The sequence below is a fragment of the Meriones unguiculatus genome, chromosome 1 (genome assembly GCF_030254825.1).
Source record: "Meriones unguiculatus strain TT.TT164.6M chromosome 1, Bangor_MerUng_6.1, whole genome shotgun sequence".
In the NCBI taxonomy this organism is placed as follows: Eukaryota; Metazoa; Chordata; class Mammalia; order Rodentia; family Muridae; genus Meriones; species Meriones unguiculatus.
Window position 1 is genome coordinate 185014505 of NC_083349.1, and position 27346 is coordinate 185041850.

The following is a 27346-nucleotide window of genomic DNA, read 5'->3' on the forward strand; positions in this document are numbered from 1 at the left end:
TGCCTCAGCCTACTGGATACCAGGGTTAGAGAGCTGAGCTATTTCATATATCTCAGACACAGTGAGGTTGCTTTCCCAAACCCTGTCCTAAAATCAACTCACCAACCGAAGAAAACCCAAAAACTAGAACACATGCGCACCTACATTTATTAACATACTTCTCTCTCACTGAGCAGAAAGAAATCTCAGTTTGACAATAGTTGCTTTTTTTTTCTTTCAATTTTTATTGAACACAAGTATTCTGACAGAATGCAAAGTCAAAATTCTCAGTTAGTACTCAGTATTTACAGCAGTGAGAATGGAAACAAAGGTGGTGTTGATGTTTCACTCAGTAAAAAGTTTTATAACAAGAGAGAAGGCCCCCGAAGTACAGAATGCTAGGCAAGGATGTTAATGGAGGTGGGATCACCACCATCCAGACGGACAGCTGAGGGTGAGACCCTGGGACGTGGGAGGTTCCATAGAAAAGTGAGAACATAGAGTCTTATTGAGTACACCTTGGCCCTTCAGGATTGGGAGACCCCACTCATGGCACCTGGGTGGCCTTCCCGCAGAACTTGGCCATGCTGGTCTTTATGTGATACATATGTATGCCACATAGACATACGACACAGCAACATTGAAACTGGTGGAGTCCATCCCTCCTTCCAAAAACTAAAAACAAAACAAAACAAAAACAAACAAAAACCCAAAGAAACCAAAATAGAAAACTGTAAGTGCTTATCTCATCACATAAAAGATAAAACAGGTGGGTAATATGCTGTCTTCCTCCTTGATTTTAGAGAGATTACTGCTATTAAAAAAAGAAGAAAATAAAAAAACTTATGCATGCTGAGACAAACATATGTATAAAGACAAAGGCAGATCAGAGTGTGGACAGTCTTAAATTCCAGCTAATGGTGGGGCCAGTGTTCTGGGGGTGAGCCACCCTGGGCCATGTTATTTTGGGGATGGCCATACCTCTGACTCTTTTTTTATCAGAATTGGGCTCAATTTGTCAACCCACAAACAGAGTGAAATACACCATTTCTAGGAGGTGCTGTGTGCCCTCATCCTAGCTGGTCAAGCCATTGACTTCACAATATGGAAAACAGATTCCACTGGACGGGCTGTGGCCAGAGGAGTCCGGCCCTCAGCCCTAGGACCTCCCTGGCGTACGTGCTGCCCACCTCTCCCACTCTGTTATGAGCCTGTCCTCTCTACCGTCTTCCCAATACCTCTTCCTGAGGACCTGTGCATGTGAACTGTGGATCTGTGCAGGCCCTGGAATGAAAGGGACCAGTCTGAGTGTTCTGGGATCCTCCATTTCCATCCCCAGGAGCTGAGAAAATGCAAAATAACCCCACATTGAGCAAATGACAAGACCATTATTTTTTTTCACAGTTTGAAATTATAATCTAGCATCGCCACTGATCACACTGCAGAAGTGTCAGAACATTGGGGGGGGTGTCCCACAAAGTGGACACGGGAGCCGTCTGGCCACCCTAACCTATTGTTGCTTTGTACTTGGGAAAGGAACTCGAGCTGTCGGATGGACGTCTGTTGGCTTTAGTGTCCTCTTCATCAGCGTCATTGTATTTCATTTCCTTTGTTGAAAGGCTTCTATTCCTTTTGGGATTTCTGTTTTTTTTTTTAATTTTTCTTTTTTGTTTCCTGAATATTTTTTTCTGAACTATCTGCTATACCTTCCACAACCAAACTATGTTGAAGTTTTATTTCAATACTATGACAAAAACACGTTTCACACTAAAATATTCACGCATCCACAGTGCACAAGCTTGCGGTTCTAAAGAAGAATGAAAAACAAAAGCGAAATTTCTATACAAAGGGCTGGCTTTTCCCTTCCCTCCCTCCCATCCCCTGAAAGTTTCTGTGTTTCCCCCCACACTTGGTTTCTGATCCAGGAAAGTTTTATTATAACTCCAGACAGTATTTGTTTTTACAAATGTTGTCTAAGTGAAGAGAAGGCCAATGTCACTTTACTTCAACAGATTTCCAAAAGGAGACACTGCTTCCCTGAAGCACACGTGCTCTTGCGCTCAAATCTAGATGCTGGGCTCTAAAGGAAATGGTATGTATATATTTTATTTGGCTTTCTACAAAAAGGGGGTGTTTGGGCTTAAAAAAAAGTGTGTTCACCAAGACCAGCCCCAACTATACAATCTTCTCTGCTTCATTCAACAAAGCCAAAGGGCCCTTCAGAGGAAGGGCGTGCAGACACCTGGGAGGCAGGTCCAGTGTCACAGACACAGGTGGCAGCTAATCTGAAAGTGGTCTAACATCCCCTATCTCCCCCTAAGAAACAGCAACAGAATCAAACAGGAAAAAAAAAAAGGCAAAATCATTCCAGAAGGAGGGGGCTTTCACCCCAGTTTGACACAGGTAAAACTGTAATGAATCAGAACTGGGGGAGTGGAGTAGAGCCACTGTAAACAATCATCTTTTGTAACCTTCACCCTGTGCTAAAAGCAACCTGGGAGGATTCTACCTGCCTCTACGGGGTACCTGTTGCTTAAAGAAAAAAAGGGGTGGGGGCAGCTATTTTACACAGACATTAAACACAACCAAAGTCAAACATGTCAACTTGTAAACACTGGAAAGGAAACTTGGAAGAGAGGAAGAAAAGGAAAGAAAAGAAACAATGGAAGAAAAACAAAAGCAAAAGAAATTGAATAAGCTGCGATTTGGCATTCTTCCTACGAACAGGAGTCTACATGGGAACTGAACGCAGCTAGCTAGAGTGCCACACTTTGCATACAGAACAAATACAAAGTGAACAGAAAGTATAACTTATTTGTGAGGTTCTACAGTCTCAACTTGACTGAAAGTATAAAAATAAACTGTGGACTGGGTTCATTCGGTTAGTCTGAGTTCTTGGAAGCATTCTTCTGAAACTGAACTGTGCCAATTGGGTAACACCAATTGCAGCCTTCCTGAACCTAGATTTTTTTTTTTTTTTCCTTTTTCTTTCTGAGCTTCCTAGATTCTTAATTTGGGGTCCTTTTGTTTGATTTTTAAATGGTTTCAGGGAACAGAGTGTCCTAGTTTGGCTGTGGGTTTAACCTTTTTGTCTCATTTTATTTTTTAACAAGTGAATGTGAAACAAAGGAGCCCTTTCTAGAAATCTACAAAAAGGCGATCCCATGTTTATCTGTTTTTGTTGTTTTTAAAGGCAAAAGACACTAGAAGAATGAGTGTGTGTGTGTGTGTGTGTGTGTGTGTGTGTGTGTGTGTGTATGAGATCGGGGATGCTCTGGTGAAGCCACTGTGTCACTTTTTATTTTGATCTTTGCTTGTTGCTTGGTACCCATCATGCTTTGCTCTCATTCTCTTTTGTTTGTGTGGCGTCGTTGGGGACCGTCTTGACTTCAGTTGGTGCTGGCTTTGCTTCTGACTCCTGGGGCTCAGACTTTGTTTCTACTGGACCCTTCCTGCAGAGAAACAGAAACAGTGTTGCTGAGACCACATCCCACAGCTCTGCAAATACTGTCCTCCTCCCCACCCCTCTTCTTATGCCACATGGGAGGGGCTTCAGTAGCAGCTTCAACATCCAACTGTGCATACACACTGGAAACAGCTGAGATCACCTGAGAGTTCTCCAAATGCTTCACGCCTGGGGCATGTCCCCAGAAACCCTGGGTACAGTGACTTTAAAAGTAACCAGGTGATTCCAAGGTGCAGCTAGGCAGAGACACACTAGTCAGTAACAATCATTTCCTCCTCCAGACTTAACTGGCCCCAGCCCATTTTAACCTGGGGCAGGAGAAGAGAAGAATGAGGCCCTCTCTCTCACCATGACAAAAAAAAAGCGCAGTGGCTCAGCTTGCTATAAGTGGGGCGCCCCAGGCCCTTCTTTGGGTACCAGTTCCAGGGATCCCTACCATAAAGCACCTCTCTTTTGCCTGTCCCCAGATCTTCACCCCATACTGTTTCAGGATGGTGACTCTATGGCGCCTTGAGTAGGCTGGGAAAGAGGCTAGAGTGGGCCTGCTTACTACAAGAGACTGGAAGGGCCAGTACCGAGGACACACTGCCACAAGTGCAGCTATCGGTTGACTCCACTCTATTTAAGACACCTGAAGGATGAGAACTTGAACTTGGAGACAGACATGAGTGTCTGAGAGGTCTGGGTAGGGGAAGAATGGGCCTCGCAGCCAGTGTGTGATAGAGTCTGTGGCTGTGCTCTCCTTGCACATCACCTCACCAGGACTACCTTATTTCTTCCTGAATAGCATGGTCCCTTTCTCAGGAGGATTTAGCCTGGTCCTAGATAGCACACACTATGGGTCCAGGATGGCAGATAACAGCACCTTGGCCTCCTAACTGCCTCCTCAAACTCTGCTCCTCAGTGGCCCTACTGCAAAGGCATCCCCAGGAAAAACGGAAGTACGGCTAAGATGATACAGGTGAAACATAATTAACATGGCCTAATTATCCAGCAGGCGGCCGATTCACTCATCCCACTGCCTGTCCACTTCTGCTCCCACCTTGTCCCACACCCCTGGCTGACAGTTGTCTCACAGAAGCCCTGCAAGAGGCTGAGGACACATCAAACAAGGAGGACATAGCACAGCACAAACACACACCACCACAGGACACAACCCAATGACAGCGGACAAAGAGAGTCCGTACTCGGTCTTTGCTGGTGCCGGCGGCACAGCGCTGTCTGCAGTGGAAGGAGCAAGCTCAGAGGCTTGTCCACTGGCCCCAGTAGCCGGAGCAGGAGAGCCCAGGGCTGCAAAAACATCCTTTGCAAGGTCAATATCTGGGGTCTTGAAGTTCCCTTCGTCCATTTTTAAGTCCTCGCCCTGGGAAGGGTTTGTGGTGCTGACGGAGGCAGCCTTGCTCTTCGGGCTAGCAGGGGCTGTGGCTGCCTCGGGTGGGTTCTTCACGGCGCCAGGCTGGGTGGGCTCTGGGTCCGGGCCTTTGGTGCTGGGGCCTTCCTGCTTGGCCTGGGGGGCTTCTGTGGCAGGGGCGGCTACTGCTGCTAAGGGGCTGGCTGCTCCAGCTGGGGTGGGGGTTGGAGCTGGGGAAGGCTTACTGGCTGGAGGAGCCTTGGGGGCCTCCCCGGCACTGGCAGGTGTGCTAGGGCTTAGAACAGCTCCTTGGTTAGCTAGGACAGTGGAGGACAAATTGCTAGCAGAAGTAGTTGAGCTTGGGGTATCACTCAGGTCAACAAGAGGAGCAACTTTTGGGGCTGAGGCTGAGGGTGAGGACGAGGCAGTGACACTAGGCCCCTTGGAAGGGGTGGCCTGACCAGTGGGCACAGAATTTGAGTCCGGCACAGCTGTGGCTGGTGGGGCAATACTGGAAGTCAGTGTAACGGTCTCACTGGTGGGGCTGTTCTGAGCAGTGGCAAAAGTTTCGGTGATAGTGTCAGAGTTAGTGGTGACGGTGGTGACAGAAGGCAGCATGTCCTCGACAGTGGCTGTAGTGTCAGCAGGCAGCCTGTGGGGAGGACAGGAAGTAGAAAGAGAATAGACAATGAAGCTGAGACATGACAGAGAAGCTAGATAGGAGCCAAGGAGAGGAACTGTGGGTGGGCATGCAACCATACACGGGCAGGAACATGGGCCCACAGAGAAACGAGGACGAAGAGGAAGTACACGCCCCAGGCGGGCAGAAAAGGACACAGGAGACAACAAAGAACGTGGCAGTCTCAAAGGGATCCGCTAATCTTCCTCCATGCTGATGCCCCTTCAGCTCTCTGTACAGGGCTCCGGTTCCCTACACATCTGTCTAGAGTTCTCTTGGGCTGCCTCAGATCTCCACTCCAGAAAAGGCAGCCGATGTCAGTCATCTACCTCTCTAGGTTTTTGGAGCCCCATAAAAATGGGGTCCAGCTGACTTACAATTCTTCCTAGGCAGGGATGGGGGAAGCCAGGATGAGGAGGACCAGGGCTCCTGTGAGACAGATTTTTTTCAAGGCTATCAGGTCCTTGATAGCCTAGTGGGCATTACAAACATGGCTGACCAGAGCCCCCCTGAGGAGCTCCCAGGTTTCTGAGTGGAAGAGGCCCGGGGAACCTCACCAGGTCCCCAAGAGTTTTGAGAAACCTAAATGAAATGGGCTAGTCCTCTCTCTCAATGAGGTGAAGCCATTCCTAGAATACGTATGGAATTTTGGAGTCCCACTTCTGCACCCACCATGACTCAGGAGAAATAAGAATGTCTTCTCTCTCAGGAGAGTGGGTTCAGACATTGTCTGGCTGGAAGGTCTTCTGACCCAGTGCTCCAAAGCTCTGGCTTCCATGTTTGGCCAGGAGCCAAGGGGGAGAAGCAGGGAAGGTTGGGGTAGGGTGATGAGGTGGATTTGGGGATCTGAGGAGGCGTTAGTGCCTTCTAGTCCACGTACTCGGGCTCTGTCAGTGGCGTGGTCTCATTGGGCTCTGTGTGCTTCCCTCCGTCATGGTTGGGGGTCCGTTCCTCCTCTGTTCGGACCTCCACAATGGGTTCTTTGGACTCATCTTTCCTGTGGAGAGAGTTCTGTTGGTTAGAGCCCCGGATGGCTTCAGGAAGTCTCTGAGAAAGAACCTGTAACATGGGGTATCAGGTCTGGCTTATGGCTGGCAGGGGGGCTGGATTCCTGTCTGCATAAGAATAGTCCCTATATACAAGGTAATCACCCCACCTCACCCCGACTTCAGTTCTCCCATCTGTGTATTAGAACAATTAACAGTGTATACCTCGACTAATCATGAGAGCTAAATGTAAGATTTTTAGCACAGTGCAGAGAAGTGCTCAAACGCAAACCCTCTAAGAAGAGAGGAATTTCGATTCATGTTTCTCCTTTTGGTACCCTAGAGGCAGGAAACCGGGTCTCGCCTTCAGTAGCTGCAAGTGAAGTGTTTGTTGACTGGTAAATGAATGAGTGAGAGATTAAATGCATCCCTCCAATGCTGGTTCCCTCCCTCAGAGCTCCTCCTCTGGTTTAATTCTGACAAGCCCTGCCTTTTGACCTCATCAGGGATTTTATAACCTAGGATGGGCCTGATACACCGCTTTTCAAACTGGTCACCCGCCTCCTTTTAAACCCATACATAGAGCGATTTGCTTCAATGATTTTACCACTCAGAGTTTTCATGTGTGAAAAAGATAGCTAAAGGAGAGGTCATCATAGCTCTCTCAGGTGGCACGGCACTAAACCCCAGCCTCAGGCTAGGGCAGAGCCTACACCCCACTGACAGGATGGGCTTGCACTCACGAGAAAGCAGCCTTGCCCTCCTCCATGTCTTTTCCCTTGGCTCCAGGACCAGCTTTGCCACACAGGTTAACAGCAATGCACATGAGCAGGCCACACTTGTTCAGGAAGTAGCAGGTAATGTCCATGATCACCAGGAGTAGAACAAAGATGACAATGAGGATGCCCACGATGGCACCAGTGCTCAGGCCTGTGGTGGGGCTGCCGTTGGCTTAAGTGGGAGAGAAATGGTTGGTGGTTAACAGGCTTGGCTGTGAACCCCTTGACCCTTTGACCAGCCATCCCTGGGGTGGGGTAGGACCCTGAGTCCCTGAACTTATGAACAGCTGTCCCTGGGGGGTGAGGTAGGGCTCTGAGCATGAAGCCAAGGCATTTGTAACCAGTGGCACCTTCCTCGGGGCCTTCTTCTGCCTGGTGTAGGGGCAGGAGGTTCTCTGCACTTTTCAGATGGGGCATGGTAGCCTCATATCACCCAGGGGACATGAAGGCTCCCACAAATTATAATAAGAGAGAGGATTGTGATCTCTGTCTTCATTCCTGCCCTCCCCAACTCTGAACCTCCTTCCTAAAGCATATGTTCAACTGGTCTTTGTGAATCCTGGAAGCAGACTGTTCCCAGACAGGGGGACACTGAGTAAGTTGAACCCTGGAGGGCTCTGCTGTATCTCTGGACCAGTGCAAAATGGTTTTCTGGGGAGTTAGGAAGTGGCTGCTGGTTTCAGGCTGTGTAGTGGCTTCAGGCACAGTAACAGACAGGGTCCCATATGGGGTTCCCAGGAATGTCTTGGGCCTTGTGGAAATGTCAGGCACAGTGGGATGTCCAAAGTATGATTCAATTTCCTCTCCCCTCTTGAAGAGTAAGTTCAAAGGACTTTAACTCTGAGGGAACTGGGGCTCAGTTTATCCATTCTCATGCAGTCCCAGGAGGCTGCATGTGACCTATGCGACCCTGGAGACACAGCAGCCTCCCCAGACCCCACGGGTAAGGCGAAGGGTCTGGGAATACTCACCATGTGGGAGCCAGGCATTCTGGGATCAGGCTTCAGGAAAACCTGTAGACTTACCCAGATCCGAACATTCTCACAGACAGTCATACCCACGCACAGGACTAATGTCCACAAAGTCACATTCTCACATCCTGACAGTACCCAGCCTCCTACTTCTGGCTGGGTTTCCAGTCTAGCTCTCCTGGTGTCCATCAGTAGTCCTCCAATGCCTTGGCCTATAGATTCTCTCTCAGAAGGATTCTGCCTGAGTTCCCTGTGTGGCCCCACTGACATCAGTTTTCTAGGAGTAGATTCGAGGTGACTCTCATCAGTGGCGGCATTGTGGGCGGCAAAAGGTTGCAGCGTTCTGCCTCTGTACATCATTGTGGGGACAGTAGTTTCAGATTAACGTATGGGCACCTCTCATTCGTTCTTCTTCAAGTGCTGCTCCATCCCACCACTAGACCCTATCTGATGTTTCCTGTGCTCCGAAGGGACTAAGTACACCCAGGTCTGTGGACTTCCTGCAAGAACTGCAGCTGACAACAGTACTTAGGAATTAGTCCCAACTGTTTCCATACCAAACTTGGCTCACTATCTTTTGCCGATGGCTAAGCCTGGTCCAGCAGTCTGCCAGTCTCATCTTATGCCATCCCTTTAGACAAGGAGGAATGGGCAACCCAGGATAAGTGGTATTTCTTCTAATAATGTTGGATATTTGTGACGGGATCTCACTGCCTGTACTTCCTGGGAGCTGAGTTTCCAGGTGTGTGCCACCACACCTGCTTCCACTCTCTGTTCCTTGCGTAGGCTGTGTTCTATACCAGGATGCCTTGTCCAGCTACTGTAGTGCTTCTCTAGGGGTCGTAGCGTTCCACTGTTCCTAATTACAAACTTCGGCTCTAGCCCAGAATGCCAGAGGAGAGTGCTCGTACCATGCCTCACGGGGCCCTAGGGCCTGAGCTAGAGGAGACCTCAGGTTCAGAAATGTTTTCATTCTTTGGCATCTTGACTTGCTTCCCATTCTTTGTTCCTCGGGACTTTGGGCTGGTCCTTTCTAATCCTTCACTTTTCTAATCCTTCATACTCCAGCAGGTGTCTCTGAGAAGGCCCAAGATGAGTAAAGGACACTAGGTACCAGGTATGTGGGCTTTGGCATCGGGAAAGCAGTCCCTGGCCTCAGCCCTCAGTTAGAGGGGCTTGTTCTTCCAGTGCCTGCTTGAGAACTTCCCTGTTTTCCTCACTCATGTGAAGGAAAAGAAGATGCCCTGATCGCCTTGATCTTTATGATCCCAAGGGATTTCCTTGCATAAGAAAGTCATCTTGACCTCAAACTTCTGACACCTGATAGGTGTCAAGTGCCCATTTCATGAGGAAAGAGCTAAGTAGCTTTTTTTTTGGGGGGGGGGTTACCTATGAATTTTCACACTTAGTGGCACACTTAAAAAGTTTCTTGAGAGCAAGTGTTATTTCTCTGTAGCCCAGGCTGGTCTGGGCCTTGCTCCGAAGCTTGGTCTAGCCTCACATTTATGAGAACCTTGCTGCCTCAGCCTCTTGAGTATTCTGATTACAGGCACGAGCTACCATTGCCTGGGTCAACAGCAATGGTTTTTATCCTGAACTCGATACATAAATACAGTCCTAGGTGGCTGCTCATCTCTTGACTCCAGAGCCCTGTCTCTAACTTATCTTTTCAAAAAGAGAAAAACAGAACATGGAAAAGCATGTCTGAGCATGAGAAGCTGGATGGTGTTTGCTCTGGGCCCAGCAGAATCAGCCGGAAGCTTCACTGGTTCTGAGCACATTTGAAGGGAGGTGTCCAAGGGTGTAGACTGTAATGCGACATAAGCAAAAAAGTGGATCCGTGGTCTCCCTCTCATTTGACAGAACGATCGAAGCCTTTCTCGGCCTATCTGGTCTCACATGTGTACTCTCCATGTAGCTCCCCCCACCCCCCAGTGACCCTTGTAAAGCAGGGTCTGACCTTCAGGAATGTGTCCCAGCCCAGGCCGGTCTGCTTGCTGCCTGAGGAACATGCCTGCCTGTCATCTCCTCAGGACTGGCTGACTGTGTAGGTATGTTGTTTAACAGGCCTCAGGTCTTGTGCTACCTTCACGGAGATCTACCTTGTTTTGTTTATCTACCAAGGCACTCTGCTCTATTCTCTTCTTGCCGCCATCTGTACCCACTTTTTCCCCTGGGTATTTATATGCATACTCTCTCTGCATGGCTTCTCTGGAGCACTCCAGCAGGTGCCTACTCTCTCCTCCATCTCCCCAGCGGCTAGGGTGACCATGACTTAAGACAAAGGCTCACAGGATATTTGTTGGGTGAGTCTTCAGCCTGGAGATGAAAACATCACTCCAAAAATTTAATTGTGTGTTACAAGAAGGATAAAGGACCTGATTTCTTTACAGCATCAGTAGATGTTACTAAGGAGGTAGGGTAGGGGGTGGGACAGACGACAGCCCCACAGGAAGGACTGGCAAACATAGGAAGTCAAACAGAGCAAGCTGTCTTGGGAGCTGTGTTTCTTGTAAGCTCCCTGTTTCTGGAAGCATCAAGGAGAGATAAGAAAAGCTCTTGGTAGAGATGTCATAATCCTGTGAACGAGGCCTTGAGTTGGAGATGGTCTACAAATCTCTTTTCAACCACAAATACCTCATTTCAAATTAGAGCTGTACAGAGCTCCACCCATGATACTGTTTCCAAGATGCCAGCCTCCACAGTGTGTATTAGGAGGGATTTTTTTTTCTATAAGACTGAAATGCTGGTAGTCCCCATCTTTAGTTATTGATCTTTGCAATTTTTACTTTTTAATTAAAAAAATGCCCTTTAACACTAAACAGCAATTCTCCATCTGTAGTAGGGTTCCTGGGTGGCTTCTTATATACTTAGCATATGGGGTTCTTCATTCTAGAACTGGAATAACTGGGGGGATGAGGGTCAAAAACTGGGTTACGTGAGGTCCGTCATTCCTAGGTCTTCCCTGTCCTCAACCCCAGTGGCTCATGCCTGATTCCAGGATACAGCACCAAAGGGGTCACCATCTACTTTGTGTCTCAGACATGGTCTGATGTAGATGCATAGAGAAAGGCAGAGAGAGAGAGAGAGAGAAAGAGAGAGAGAGAGAGAAAACAAAGACTCTTCCCTGAATGAAGGGGCTACCAGCCCACCACTTCCAGTGACTGATTCTTCTACAGCAAGTGAGTACTCCTGAAGTTGGAGGGGATGATGGTGGCCTTGACGGAGGGATGGAAACAAGAGGAAGCTTTGTACAAATTAAAGAGCACTGGACTCAGGAGACAGTCACATCCTTGTGGGTGTTCCAGGGTAGTTTAGTCCAGGAAAACTAGTGGGACAAGGTCTAGATCCTCATCTTATTGAACAGGTCATAAAAGCAAAAGCAAAACAAACAAACAAACAAAAAACACACAACAAAAAACAAAACAAAACAAAACAAATCAAACCACAGCAAAACAAAACAAAAAAACCCCTTCAGATGCCGAAGGGCACTGAAGGGGTGACTCATTGACTCATTTAGAAATTCAGCAACATATTCAATCCAGTTTGGGTTGGTTTTGTATACTGAAAACACAACTAAGTGCCTTGCACATAAAGAGGGCTTCTTGGAGCAGCTTTCCAACATCTCTCTAGGCAAAAACTGCCCCAAGCAGTGCCTGGCTGAGACTGTCTCTCTTCTGTGGTTCCTGGTTTGAGAGCTTGGCATTCAATGCAGGAACTCACATATATTTGCTTTCTTATACCTTTAGATGGATCTCATATTTTCCAGGTGCCCAGCTGCGTCTGAGTCAATGGTGCAGAAGTCCTGGCACCATTATGACTGTCAAACCTCCAAATTGGTTGAACTTGTGAGTTAGGTTCCTTATATACCCCTGTATGTCTGCCTGCTCCTTCCTGGAGCTGGCTGTGCACAAAATGCAGCATGTCAACAGAAGCTTTTGTCAGTTTCTATGTATCAGGAGATATTTGTGAGTACGTGTGCATGCTTGTATATATGCATGTAGCTCTGCAGCTGGTGGAACATGCCACCCTCATCTGGTCTTCAGAGTGACTGCCTCCCCATTTCTGCAAAGGCTCATTCCTCTCCCGTTGTCTGCTAGGGACTCCCAGGCAGCCCAGATCCTGACACCCTCAAGATCATTTAGAAAGGCAAAATGATTTTCACGAGGAAATGCCTTTGACTAGAATTCTCCTTCTCACCAAGAGTAGGGGCCAATTTAAATATCTCTCCTGGTAAGCAGTTACAAAGCATACACCATGTGGAGGGAGAAGGTTTTTGACACTTGTGTTGGACACAAAAATCAAAGAAAATCAAAACACACTGTTGAGTTTACATGAACTGTTATATCCTTTAATAATGCAAAAGTGTAAACTTCATAAAGTCTTGCTGATTATCTACACAATGACATTAGCATTCTTATTAGTAGAAAAACATGATCGGAACCTGCTGTATAAATATTCCAAAAACGAGCAGAGAACCCTTATAGCAGATACACGGTGTATGGTCTGGCCTGTACTGATACACAGTGCAGAGGTGGGGATGAGCTCACTCCCCTGGGGATACTTGGGGGGTTGCTTTCTTAAAGACTCCTGGCTGGTCCAGGAGCCACAGCCTTCACGGAGGGCCCCAGTGTCTGGCAGGGTCTAGTGCACAATAAAGCTGTCACTGGTAGGGCACACCATTACAAGTCACATGCTGGCTGGAATACACTCAAAGGTTTTCCAGCTGGGCCCCGGGTCTATTAAGAGCACAGGACTGTGCTACGGCTCTGGACATTTAGGTTGGATCTCCCAAGGTCCCTTTAGAAACATTGACACTGTCCCTTCCCTGTGAGTGGGTCGGTGATGGGGCAGAGGAAGACAGACTCTCTCAGCAAGTTCCCTTGGAGTGAATGCATGTGACATCTAACCAGGGCCATCGGAAGAGGACAATGGTGGGACCTCTTTGCCCTCCCTGTTGCTTTCCTTAACTGACATGTGACGCTTATATCACGTTCTTTTCTCTGTTATACTGCCCTCGTGCCCAAGGGCTGTCTTGCTTCACTGAGCTGGTGGGAAGAGGCCAAGGGTCCTGAGCAGAGGTTCATATCTGAGCGAGAGGCACTGTCAGTTTTAGCTGCTGAGCAGTGTGGATCCTCTGTGCTGAACACTTGGGGACCCTCATAGGTGGCAACACAGTTGGCTCTGCCTGCAGACCACAACTCAGGGTCATTTGTATTCCCAAAGGGAAAGACTAGTCTTTGAGCATTTAAAAAAAAAAAGCAGAAACAAAATAGGTAAAGAACCAAAAAGAACATAAATTAAACTTCTGTGGAGATGGTTGGAGATGAGATAGGTAGAGTGACAGGTGCCATGAGAGGGGAGGGGGGAGCTTTTTATGCATTAGAAGGTCCATCTCAAAGTTCACAGGCTGATACTATTGAGTGGGTTTCAGCCTCGGGTCTCATGCATCCGACTGTGACACACCCACCTCCTGTTCCCGGTGAACTGCCCAACAGCAGCGGGAGTTCCTGGCTTTATCATAAGAGTTTTTAAAGTGTGTTGGAGACCGTTATGGAAGGTGGAGCATTTTGGAAGTGCTGACAGGCAAGCTGGCTGACTTATTAGCACTGTGAGGGAGGAGTGTGTCCTGCAGTCCCTTTGCTTGTGCTCTTTGGAGCATGTAGGGGGAAGGTGTGTGTGTGTGTGGGGGGTGTTTGGCTGACTCACAGTGGATGCTTCAAAACTGCCAAGCGTACTGTGCTTGTTTGGTGATGATATAGGTCACGGCTGGAACACAGCCACCAAAGCCTGGAGGTTCAGTGCTCATCTGAAGGAAGCCTCCCACTGGGCCGCGCAAGACTTAGCTCTGTTGGGAGCCAGACACCAAAGCCCTTTCCTATTGGGCACATCACAGTTTGGCCTTCTTCACAGAGACAGCAGAAGGTGTTGAGACTGATACCAGCGGTAAAGCACCTTCCAGAATGTTCATCAGCTCCAGGAAAAGAGACGATTTTCACCTTTTCTCACTTCGTGGGCAACAGGGGACTTAGTTTGCCTATCAGGTCAGCAGAGTGCTTAGGTGACTCACCATGTGTGGCTCTTTCAACATGGGCACTTAAATACTTAAATGCAGGTGAAGCTAACTACCTATTGAAAGGCGGCGGCGGGCACAGTGTTAGGATAAGGGGCACACATGGCGACCTTACCAATTGGAACCAAGCTTTAGAAGGCTAGAGTTTTCCCTCTGCTGCATTTTAGGTATGAACAGCAAGAAAAACACAAGTATCAGGGAGTAGAAATGTCTCCATGAACCTTGCATAATGTTGTTTTTAAAAAATAGTATCAGAAGAAAGATTTCTCAATTCTTTTCTTTTTTTTAACTGTTGTTAAAAAGGGGACAGACTCCATAAGAAGTGACAGAGAAGTATCACTGAATGACAAAATCTCGAGGTGAATCTGTTTCCAAACACCAAGGCCTTTCTTGTTCACACAGAACATGTGCTCAGTGGCTGTGGCTGGGCACATGGTCCTGTGAGGTTCTTTCAAAGAGGGACAACTGATCCTTTTCATTGGAACTGAGATTTTAAGCAAATATAATTTGTGTGTATGTGTGTGTGTGTGTGTCTGTGTGTTGTGTTCAAGTTCCTAACAGAGCAAAAGAAGAGTCACCGCAGAGAAAAGCAAAGAGACCAAAGTGTAGGAGGTGGAACTTCCTCCCAAGGTGGCTGCAGATGTCAAGCAATGGGTCCCAGAGGAAAGGTGGTTGTTGAGACATAAATGTGGCAGTGGGGATGTCCCAGTGACGTCCAAGGTGACAAGTGTGACGACGGACACAGGGAGGGTGTGGGAAGGGGAGGAAAGAGAAGGCAGAGACAGAAACAGGAAAAAAAATAGATAAAAAAAGAAAGGAAAAATAGGTCAAATATAGAAAAAACAAGAATCCAAGGTTAATTCAACTTAGTAAGTTAGGCTGACAAAAGTTAGAGGAGTTCAGTGCTCTAACAACATCATAGGCCAGGTCAGCAGCTCAGCAATGCCAGAAGCAGCACAGCAGGTTAATTCGGGGGCTGGGGCCAGCGAGCAAATGAAATTAAAGTGAGAGAACAGGAGCCTCCGCAGTAGAACAGCAAGGTCAGAGCAGGAGAGTGTTACCTCTTGCTAGGACGAAGCCTCTTAGGAGCAGGCAACGAGTGTGTTCTTCTGTGTCTAGGTTTTTGGCTATGGGGGCTGAGATGCAGGGAAGGGCTGCACTATGGTCAGAACGGGGAGTTTGGAATGCTGAAGCAGACCTGTCTTTCTATTGCGCAAGCCCAACTGTCATGCAGGCATAAGGGTGTTGAACAGCTCACCTTCCACTGCCCTGCCCACCACAGAATTTGACCACAAATGTACATCTTGTAATGCAAAGAGGATTCGTTCTTAAATTCCAATAAAATGGCTAGGATGGTCCAACCAGAGGCATGTCTCTTTAGCACTTGGACAGCAGGCACACAATCACTGTGGAAAAGGCAAGTCCTCCTAACCCTGTCTAGTTCTAGTGAGAGCCTGGGTGATATTCTGCAAAGCCTCTGAAGTTCGAGCGCTCCTTAGCGTTTTTCTCTCTAACACTGAAAACCTAGAAGGTAAAGTTGCTAGCAGTCCCCAGCTTGGAAGCACAGCACGCCCAAGCATGCTGCTAATCAAGTCTCACTCTGGAGAAGAACCAGCTTATGGCCTGTTGCAAAGGGTTTAACATAAGCCTCATTACTCCCTGAATTCTAAGGGACTCAAAAGCATGGATCTGATCATGCATGTACGTCACACTCTCAATTTTTAAGGGAAAAGTAACCAAAGAACACAAGAAAGGAGAGACAGAGGAAAGGAAGGAAATACCTCCATTTGGACATCCTATTGTGCCACAATGAGGGCAACTTCCTGTAGCCACATGCAAGGACTTTCTTCCAGTTCATGTAGAGACACAGGACCCTAGCCTGAGCCAGAAAGGCCTTTCCAAAGTACAATCAACCAATTGACACTTCTAATCTACAGCTCAAAACTCACCTGCCAACTGGCTGGAGGTCCCATACAAAACCCACACCCCCGACTCACACACACACACTCACACTCAACCGTAGAGAACCACACACAAAGCTCTTGATCTGTTGCTACCCACTTTGGCACATATAACCCTACAGGGCAGGCTGCCTGTCCCCTTTCTGGCCTGACTTTCCCAGAAGGAACAAGGTTGACAATTGAGGTCAGCAGCTAAGCAAGCTCCCCAGACAGGGCAGGCAAGAGGGACCTGCCCCCAGGCTGTCTTCCTATCACACCTGAACATAGGTGAGCACGGGGATGGGGAGGACTCTTCAAAAGGCTGCACCTGTATGGTCTATGACCATCTCTCCTGCCTGTGGTTGGCCGTTGGCTGGCTCTGGAAAGGCGAAGTGATGGCTGAAGAATGCTGAGGCATTTGCCTAATTAAAGGGACTGTGAGAGGCATATGGGCCAGAAATCACAGCTCTCACTTTATTCCCACACTTGAGTTGGTCCTGGATCCTAGAGACAAATCTGCATGTCCTCGGAGCACTGCTGCTACCATGGTCTAGCAGACTGGCTGCCCTTTCTTTGATGGTGTATCTCAGTATCTATGTTTTCCACTTGCTACATCCCGAGAGCTTCAGTTTGTCTCTAGCACAGCAGAGGCCCTTCACAGATAAGCTTATAGCTAACTGGGCGCCATCTACTCCTTCTCTTGGGGCCACCAGAGAGAAGAGATATAGACCATGGTTGTACAGCTAAAGCAAGGGTCACATAAAAACAGCGTAAAGCCAGTTATGTTGTCCTAGTACGGAATGCAGATGGCAGGGAAAGTCTCATCAAGGATCCTTGTTCAACCAGCATCTAAGGCAAGGCAAAATTTGGGGCATTTCCCATCTGAGGGAGTCCCATAGACTGGTTAGCTTTGACCTTTCAAGGCCAAGTGAGACAGGACCTTTTCCCCAGGATGCTTGGTAAAACTCTCCTGGGGTCTGGTACATGTCAACCCATTGCACAGACGGGGATAAGGCAAAACTAAGCTTGGCATGAGCAACCAGTCATGAGGATGGCTGTAAGCAAGCAAGTTGTCAGGGTTGTTCAGGCGCATTAGGAGGCGTGGCTTGTGTGCATTAATTCCAAGCGGGGGGTAGGGGGGGGAGGCAGAAAACAGACATGGTTGTACCTGGGATAGCTGTGGGCTGGGCTGAGGTCCTGAACACAAAATGAGCTGCCTTGGATTTTCCTTGCTGATTCTCAGCTACCACATATACTTCATACTCGGCATTCCAGTCCAGGGACTTGAGCATGACGTGGTCACTGCCGGATGGGAGCCTGATTTCCGGTTTCCACTCGGAGGCGAGCTTCTGGGAACAATTGGCAGGAAGGACAGAAGATACCAGGGAGCTTCAGTGAGAATGTTGGGGAGAGCAGCTAGGAGACACAGACTCGGGGAAATTGAGAGCATGGTGTGAAATGTAAAAAAATGGGAACTGATGTGGATTTTCCATATTGGGGGAACCACCTAGTATGCTTGCCAGCACCAGCAGCAGCAAACGGCAGTGTGGCATGGCTCTGACTCGACTATCTCTCCAACTTCAGGACTGACAGGGGCTGAAACACTGGCCCTCACTTATTCTCTCTCCATACCCTGTATGCAGGGTACAGGGCATACAGGCTTCTTAGAGGAGGTAGAACAAATGTTTCTTGTATTTCAAAATGCTGGCCACATCCTGACAGGTGAATGCTGCACAGATTCCACTTTTACTGAGGGCCTTCTGCTGGCCAGGCTGTGCACTGAAGGCTACCTACCCTGTTTCTCATTACATCCCTATATACGGAACCTGCAGGGCATCACTTCAGGCTCTTACTAAATCTACTGGCAGGGACACGAGCAAAAGATCAGGTGACTTCACAAAGTCCCCCTGCACTCAAGGTTGGATCTCACCCTGTTCAAGCTCCAGACGGCATTTCCTCTTTCATAACAGGGAGCCCAGCCAGGAAGGCGTGTGCTGAGCTGGACTGCGGTTTTCTATATTCTGCAGTGTTGCCTGGCTTACCCGTGGCTGACTATGTGAGATCCAAAACTGGGATGTCCATGGGGCCCGCATGCAGAATCCCACTGTGCTTAGCAAACACTGGCCAAGATGTAGGGGGAGATGCAAAATTCTGGAGCTTCCCCGTTTCTCACCCAACCTTCCCTCTGTCAGCCATGTTTGCCAATGAGTTTGTACTGGAGGTGAGTTTCCAAAGCCATCACAGAACAGTGTGGGAGAGGCCTCCAGTCACCCTGAGACGTTTTCAGATGGTTTTCTAGTGGCAAAGCCTGTCACTTCACAGTCTCCGGCCTTTTCAAAAGCCAGATATGCTTCAGGTACAAGCTGGGCACCCAGGCAGGTTTAACAAATGTTTAGTGAATGGGGGTGGGCGTCTAAACAAGGCAATGTGTCAGGTAAGAGATGGTCCAGTGACCATGACAGATCCTGGCCTGGGGCTGGAGGAACATGGAGGTGCTCATCCCGAGGCTGTGAATGTTGTAGGAGAATGCTCAGAGGGAATTTTTGTGTCCTGTAATCGAGCCAGGAAGCCTGGGCTATGCTCTATAAAGTTAGCTTTGCAGGTGTTGCTATGGTGCTGCTTTCATTTAAAACAAAGAAGCTGAGCTGTCTCTCTTTGCTCTTCCTTCTCTGTCTTCCTTGGCAAACATCATTACAAAAGGGACAACCAGACGATAAGGCAAACACACAGGAAAGCAAACTTTATGCTATGTAATACATATTAATAATATGTGATTGCATTTAGCAAACATTAAGCTTCAAAGTGAAAGAGAATGCTTAAAGTCACTGGAATCTAAAATAGTTCAGCATTTTATTTCTCTGTCTGTTAAACACAGCTGCAGTGACAGTTCAGGCAAGCACGCATGGAGATTGCCTCCCTACGGGAGAGATTTCCACCTAGGCCCCACATCCTGGTTACCATTTGAAGGGGTTTCAAAGTGTCCAGAACATTTTGGAATCTTTGCCTATATTGTAACTAATCTGACATAAGTTATTTGATTCCCATTTTGCAAAGGACATGCTGGCAAATGTCAAAGCTGGAATTTGATGTCATCCTGGTTCATAACAGCCAGAGGTATTCTACCCTAGTCCAACTAGGCTACTCCTACTCCACCTGATCCAAGTAGGTTATTTAGAGCCACCTGGCAAGTCCCAGTATCCTTTCCTGCAGTAAGGAAACCACAGGGCCTCCCATATGGTAGCACCTCTGCACTGGCCCTTAAGGAAACTTCTCTACTATGACAGCTCATATATGATTTTTTTTTTGAGACTCAGATGGGAGAAATGAGTAAATAAAGGTCTGTCCCCAAGCTGCAAGGTGTGTTTGCCTGTAAGGCTCTGGGCTGGTCCCATTTCCATTGGAGCTATTCCCAGGGAGGCAGAGGATGAGCAAACTTCCTGGAAAAAGCCTCCTGGAGAAAGCAAGCTGCTCTCTGGTTCACGATCTCCAACTACTAAGAAATCCTAGTAATGGGTTTTTCCCAGTGCCCAGAGACTGCCCTCGCCCCAGGCAGTTGCTTGCCAAATGTCCTTCTGAAACTGGAAAAGGAGTGATTTTCAGTTTGGGGTTGGTGATGAAAGAAGGAATAGTTGCGATCTCAGGTAGGTAGTGAGTGAGCCAGAGGGGAAGCTTGGACAGGCTCATTGTCAGCAGTTACACCGGCCAGGGTGCCAAGGAGACCAGGCAAGGGATCCAGCTTAGGATCTTGAAGTAAGTCATGTGAGAGTCTAGGTCTCTCAGCTCCATACTCAGCCTCACCCCTACCGACAGTGTGAGACTGTCAGTTACCGGCTGTTGTTGCTCTTCTGCAAGAGTCTTCTGCAAGACGCACAGTAGCACCCTGTCCTAGCCTCACCTCACCCTGGATTCTTGAGTTCTTGGATCAACAAGGCAGGTATCAGGGTCTTAGGGTGTGTGTTGGGGCGGGGGTTGGGGAGTGGACAGAAGATGGAAGCTACTCACCGCTCGGTACTTGACCAGATAATGTCTGATGGGGGAGCCTCCGTCATCCTGCTTGATCAGGTTCACCTTGATGGAGTTCCCGTCCTCTCCCATCTGCCCTTCCAGCTTGGGTGCACTGGGTTCCCCTGAAATAGCCAGTACATTTACATGAAACCCAGGTCCATAGAATGGTACATGGGCCCATCAAAATGGGATGGAGTGATGCGGTGGGGCTGGGTACTTTTCTTGCTCTTTCAGAAATTCAAATGGTTAAGAAGCAGTGAGTTTAGAGCTCTGAACCCCACCTGGCTGCCTCATTCAGTCTTAGCTGAGGGTGCTTGGTGGGAATGTTCTTGAAAACACTCCCTATGAGCACAGTTCTTTTTCTTTCCATCTCTCTCTCCGGTACTCATATTTCTTCCTCCAACTCTGCAGGTTTGATTTCTAGAAACCTGACATATCTTGACAGAGTGCCTTAAATATGGGCAAATGTAAGCAGGTCTGAGTAGGAAATTTAAAAACATAGAATTGCTTTTCAGAACAGCCCTGTGCTTTTATCCCTGGGTACATCATAACTCAAGCTAGTCCCGAGGGCTTGGTCACTGATGGGAGTGAATAGTGCTGTGTTTTTGCAACTAGCTTTGCATGAATTAAATTTTATTGCTTAGGATCACTTAAAAATACGTTTCCAATTGTGGCTAAATACAACACAAATTGCCATAGGCAAGTTTCCTGTGACTGTGACTGTAACTACATTTATGGCTCAGTCGAGTGAGAGATAATCTCTGGCTTTTTAAGGTATTAAAGCAACAATCATTGCAGTCCTTTTCTTTGTGAGAGGAGAGGGGGTGAAATGGCTTTAGCATTTTACAATAAGAAAGATAAAAAGTTTCTTGTTTCTCTCTTTATTCGGAGTTTAAATGCTCACTCAGATGGTAGCATTGTGAATCTAAGTGGGAGAAGGAAGATGAACCTGTGTGTGATGAACAGACAGGGCCAGGATCATTCTGTAGTGTGTGCTGGTTTACTGTATGAGACGCTGCCCACGTACGCTGGATGAGCAGATGAGGAAGTGTAATATAGGGTTGAAATTAAAACTCCATACTTGTGAGCAACCAGGACTTTCAGATAGGACCAGACTCTCTAATCTATTTCCTGATCTTTCAGGGAGGCTGTAGGTTATTTTCTAAGCAGGTTACTGTTAAAAAAAAAAATGGGGCTGTGATGGGAGAGCCAGGGAGGGTCTCGCTACTAGAGAAAGAAGCTAATTACCTGTATGCAGCCCTAGCCATACAAGGAATGCTGCTGGGAAAGTTGGAGTTTAGCCTGGTCTCCTTGTTCAGCTGTTGGGACCCTCCCTTGGATTTGAAGGTGGAAGCAGAGAGAACAAACTACTCAGAGCCCTCCGAGGCATCCCCTGAGACATAGCATGCACATCAGCTGGAGCTGGTTAGAGACTCAGACTCCTGCTGTCTAAGGATCCCTTGGTGAGATGTTTGCTCAGGTATGCTTTGAGAACTAGAAGAAATGGGGGTGAATGTATACGGTGACAGGGAGGGCTCATAATCTTGATGGTATTTAGAAAAAGTCAGGCTTGGTATCTGTTCTATGGTTGGGAATTTAAGAAACTCAAAAAACAGAATGCAAAGATAAATATTTTAGAAAAATACTTGTCCTGATTTTTGAGCTAGAATGTAGCCACTATCCTTAGTTATTTAGAGGAAACCATTTAGATCTAGTTTGGATATGTCAAACTCTCTAGGCTTTTCAAATTCCTTTGGGCTTTTCTATCATCTTAGGCAGTAAGTCAGTTGTGTCTACACTATTATAAATGTCCAGTGGGACTCAAAGCAGAGTTTAGTTTAGAATAAGGCAAAGCTTCTGGGTAGATTCCACAGTGCTAAGTACAGCAGCACTGAAGGAGCCATGAAAGAACTCAAGCGGTTTTATTCTCTGACAGCATTAAGGAGACCAACTCATCCCAGGGTTCCTCAAACATCACAGGTTTTAGCACTGAAAGTTCAATATCCCAGGAATATCCTTAATCCTAGGCTAACTGAGATGGTTGGTGGCTAGGACTGAGTGGGAATGGCATAGATTTCTGCACTGAGAATCACAACATGAACTGTGGTGGATGTTCCCTGAGGAAGGAGGGGATTCACCAGGAAGCTGAAGACCAGAGGCTTTGCCTGAGGCCTTCTTAGAGTGAGATGGAAGGGAGTCCATCCAGCTGCTTCATTGAACCCTCCTCACTATTTCCTTCCAAAATGGAACATTCAAAGCATACCCACAGTCTCAAGACCTTAAACATGTCCTCTGAACTCTTATTCATGGAAAGTATGAAACATCATCTATATTGCTTTGCCTTGCTGTGTCTCCATACTTGCAGAAAGGGGCACAGGATCAAATGTAAGGCCCCTTGCACCTCTGCCGTCCACACATAGGTGGATTTAGGGGGATTACCAACTCTTTCCTGACTAGTCCTCCTCACAACACCATGAGGGTGGAAGACACAATAACTGACCCTTAGCTAGCTTTTTTTTTTCCAGGAGACACACCCTAAGATCACAATAAAACACACAGTTGTCAACTTCTTGCTTTACAATTTTGCAAAATTTTCTTTAAAAAAAAAATCTTGTCTTTGGAAAGAGAGTTCCAAGTCTCTTTAAAGGCATGTGGATGAACAGACAGCTCTTCCAGTAGTCCCTTAAGACCCCAGAAGCCCTATTGAAGGTAGTTTCTTATCTCTAAATTTGTTTCAGAAACTTATATGTATATAATTAGAATCTCAAAACAACCCCTAAACTCTGTAACCACAGCTCTAACATTTTCCAAACCCAGAAGAGAATTAGCTATCATTCTATCTGACAAGGTTACTCTGATACATATTTATTTTCTCTTGGAGATCAGAGCATTTTATATCATGTAGTATTTAGGTTATCATTTAGAAAGCTTTATCTATGATTAATCTATGATTAATTTATCTATGATTAATAATGCTGTATTGAGTGCTCCAGGTTATCTATCAGGCAATGATATCTCAAAGATGAATAAATTTTTTTTTAGCAAAATGAAAACAAAATATAGTTATGATCATTAAAAAAAGATAGTGTGGTCCTTAGGCAGTAGAATAACCTTTCCTGGGACAGCATGCCTGAAGGAAGACCATTTTCAGCTAAGACAGAACTTGGGACCAATTTGGTGGTCCTATAAACCTTTCTAAGTATATCAAGATTGGGGCAGAGCAATTGTTCAATCAGTTCTCTTAGGCACCTTTGAATGCTCACTGTCTGTTTTTTTTTTCTTTTCTTTTCTTTTTCTTTTTTTGTAGATTAGGAATGGGGCTAATAAAACTGTCCTCTCTGCACGAAGCCAGGCTTGAAGAGGAAGGGGACACTGCAGAGGCAATGGGACCTCATCATTAAAGAGGCACACTGCTTAATTGAACACATTAGCAGAGGAGATGATTTAGGGGGTCCCAAGGTTCTGAGGTGGAAGCTGCTGTGATTGAAATCATTACGGGCAATTTCAGTAAAAACCAATATTGTAATTATTTGTAAATGTTGGCTTGCCATTCATCAGCAATAGGCATGTTGCTTTAAGAAGACCCCTGGGGTTAATTATACCCTTTGAATTTAGCTTCATCTAGGATTCAATGTTTTTCCCCACAAATATTTTATGTTGAAGCTGAACACAGTGTTACTTTAAAAATAAACCTTGACAATAACAAATATGAAATTCTGGATAGTTCTGATATTTTCCAGCAGAACATAAGTCATGCATGCAAGGCAAAAATAGTATGAAAAAGGCCGAGTACTGTTGGATACACCATGGGCAGGCCTATGAGTGCCCTCTGAGAAACCAAAATTGAAACGTTTATTTCCGGCCATGGAGATTACAGGTTCTTTCTTTGGAATTAACTGAGGTTCTGAGTCCTTCCTTAAATCTGAGCCTGCTCATACCTTTCCTCTCCTCAGCAGGGGCCTGGAGGTGGAAAAGATTTTACAACAAAAATCATAGCAAGCCTGGGGCTTGGGGAAGATTCTGTGAACTCTGAAAGGAGAACAAGACTTGCTGTTCCACTCCGGGAAGCCCAACGCTTCCGGATGCTGCACCAGCATGCTGCACATGAAAGACCAAGGGGCCCGACTACCCGTCACGGGCTCCATCTCTGTTCTTTGTTCACGCATTTTAAATGTTTGTTTTTAACAATGCATGTATGTATGTTTGCGTAGATAAGCGCACATAAGTGTACATAGGTGCCCACAGAGGTCAGAGGGGGGTGCCAGATCCTCTGGAGCCGGAGTTACAGGTGGTTGTGAGCTGCCCAGTGTGGGTGCTGGCACTAACGTGGGTCAGAGTCAGCATTCCAGCCCTCGATCACTCTATCTTCTCTTTCATCCAGGCCTGCACTGGGGTCTGCATTCTCAGCTCTACTCAGGATGGATCTGTACTTGATATTGAAATCTTGCATTTTTACTCTCAAATAACATTGTTTTGAATTAAAACCACTACTCATTTTGTTTATCCCAGCTCCTTTGCTTAGTTATTTCTTACCAGCAAATTTAACTTTGGGCATATCTTTTTTTTTTTTTTTTTTTATTATATGCCTCTATATAAAAGTCCAGAATAAATGATTTCCCTATTCACATGGGAAGCCCATTTCATGTCTCCAGCTCAGACACATTATGGGTTCCATTCAAGGAACAGTATTGACAGGTCCTTTGGGGATTAGCAAATTGCCTTGGGGAATCGGGATTTAGAGTGATTAGGCCACTAATTCTCCTTCCTGAAATGGTAGTTCTTAGCTAGAGATGTCAAATGAATGACTCTAATGTGATGTAGGCTGTGTGTGCTCTCGGTCCTTATAACTCTCCCTGACACTTCTCTGGGGATCCCTCTCTGGATTTTCTATACTTCCAAAGCTTAGCTCACAGTTTGTTAAAGACAAAGGTGACAATTTGTCTTCAGCATTGTTCACCGTAAATGAGGTCCCTGGGGACAAGTGTGCTTTTTCTTTGGGGTTAAAGATGTGCTTGTCCTAAGGTGACCTGACCTTTGCCACCCGAATCCCTGGTTTCGGGGGATTCTGCAAAAGTGGGTGCCTGGTACCTAAGATGGGTTTTAGAGTCCCCTAATCCTGGAATTACACATGGTTGTGAGCTGCCATGTGGGTACTGGCAATGGAACCCAGGTCCTTTGCAAGAGCAGCCAGTGCTCTTAACCACTAAGCCATCTCTCCAGTCTCAATTCCTTAGGTCATAACGTGAGCTTCTTGGGGCCATGCTCACTGAGGCACCTGGTGACAAGTCCTGTCTGGCCCCAGTTCTCTTAGGTATTATAAATATGTGTTGGGGGCAGAAGGCAGGGGTTGAATGACAGCACAAAATGCAAATTCGACAGTAACAAATGAACTCTGACAGAATGAACCACAAAAATACCGATTCCCTTCTTGTGGGTGGCATGAAAGCACCAACAGATTAATTGACTAGTTATGTTTGTTTCATTGTTCTAAAAAAAGAAATGACCATGAAGGTTTGGCTTGTGGTTATGGGGCCAATCCAGACTGAGGAAATTAGGACAGAGACAACTATGACCCAGTGAACTCTGCCTCTGTGCCACAAGAGGGCGGTACACAACCTCACTAGCCCACGGGCATTGGCGTGGGTTTTAAGTGGGCTACTGGCATGCTCCTGTCCTCACACTGACGACCTTAGGGAATCCGGTTCCTACTGGAAGGTTTCAGGCTGCCAATCCACCACTGCCCCGCCTCTGAGGACCTTTCTTTGCTACCTCTCTACCCTGGGAGCCGCCAGCGTGGGAGATCCTTCGGAACAAAGGCTATTAGCGCAGAAAGGGCTGGTAGAAAGTCTGTGTCGACCTGTCAGAGGCCGAGGCTCCAAACACACAGCTGTAAAAAAAATAAATAAAATAAAGAAGGGTGTGGGAGGGGTGGTTAGTGATGTTTTCAATCTAAGAAGGAAGAGTGGGTGTTAAAGAATTTAGTTCATCAGAACCAGCATTGCCTAATACAAGTCAGGGTCAGTAGCTAAAGAAAAAAAAAATAAAGATCATTATGAACAGGTATGAAGGGAGCCATGCTCAGACATGCAACACAGTGACAGAGGGGGCACAGCAGGCTTGTCACACTCATGCTGAAGGTGGGAAATGGGAAGTCCCATTTACAGAGTCCTCGGACAATGACCCATGAAGTCATCTCTGTGGCGCTACCTCAAGCTCTGTAGACACACAGGGACACATGAGCCCGCATAGTGGCGAGTTCAGCTCACCCCAACACACTCACTCCTGCTACCCTGGGGCAGTGCTTAAGCTTACCTCTCTTTTCCATCAAAGCTATTTGATGATGGGGCATGGGATTCAGTCCCTGGCTTAACTCTCTTCTCCTTCATTCAATGTTTCGGGACAGGGACATAGTAAATAGTGCTGGGCTGGTTGGCGGAGCATCCAGAGCCTGTTAAATGCATCCCAGGCAGTATTGGGTGGGAAGAGACAGATAGAGGGTGGACTGGAGAACACCTCATTTCATTAGCTGTCCTATGTATCCATTAACAAGAGAGGTACTCCTAGCTTATTTAAATCATCTGAGCTCAGGCCCAGGTCACTTAGGTTCTTCCTAATGACCAGGAAAAGGAGGGGGGAACTGTCCTTAACAAATCTTCATTCTCCTGCCCCATTTTACTTGCTCTAACCTGTCCATCCTTCCTTACTTCTTTCTTTCCTGTTTAGTTAAAGGTTTGTCCTGCTGCTGGTCATTCACCAGAACTGCAAGTCTTCTGCTTACCCTTTTCAGGTGACAGGAAAGGGTCTGAGTGCCAACTGCAGCCCGGAATCCTGCGAGGCTCACAGTGACTATATCTTTAAATTGACAGCTAAGATCAGCACTGAGGTGTGCTTTTAGGAGGAAACCTTTGCCACCAAATTTTTGGCCTTGATTACAGGTCCTGGAGAAAGTCCTCCTGTTGTCAACAAATTTCTCTGTTGTCAACTTTGTGCTTTACTTTATCCTGAGTTACAGTATTGCACTGAAATAGCCAAACTTGTTTTAAAAGACAAACAACCTTCAAACTCAAACTTCAGACACTCTTTAGTATCCCACAGAAAAGTCCCAGGGATTATTTTT

The 27346-nt window shown here is 46.9% G+C and overlaps 1 protein-coding gene across 28 annotated transcripts in view; it reads right to left on the reverse strand.

Annotated features, from left to right (window-relative positions):
- Window positions 1-200: 200 nt before the first annotated feature.
- Window positions 201-27346, reverse strand: part of Ncam1 (neural cell adhesion molecule 1) — a 297496-nt gene continuing 270350 nt past the window's right edge. For 8 of the 28 annotated variants that reach the window (XM_060373535.1, XM_060373528.1, XM_060373509.1 and 5 more), the window contains 3 exons: window positions 20227-20351; window positions 17393-17570; window positions 12536-14918 (listed from right to left, as the gene is read on the reverse strand). In XM_060373535.1, coding sequence (XP_060229518.1) covers window positions 14839-14918; window positions 17393-17570; window positions 20227-20351 — 383 coding nt within the window. In that variant the 3' untranslated portion in view covers window positions 12536-14838. Of the gene's footprint in view, window positions 3432-4632; window positions 5449-6355; window positions 6473-7204; window positions 7413-12535; window positions 14919-17392; window positions 17574-20226; window positions 20352-27346 lie in introns of those variants that run through there. The other 20 variants (XM_060373424.1, XM_060373427.1, XM_060373413.1 and 17 more) reach the window with 4 other exon arrangements.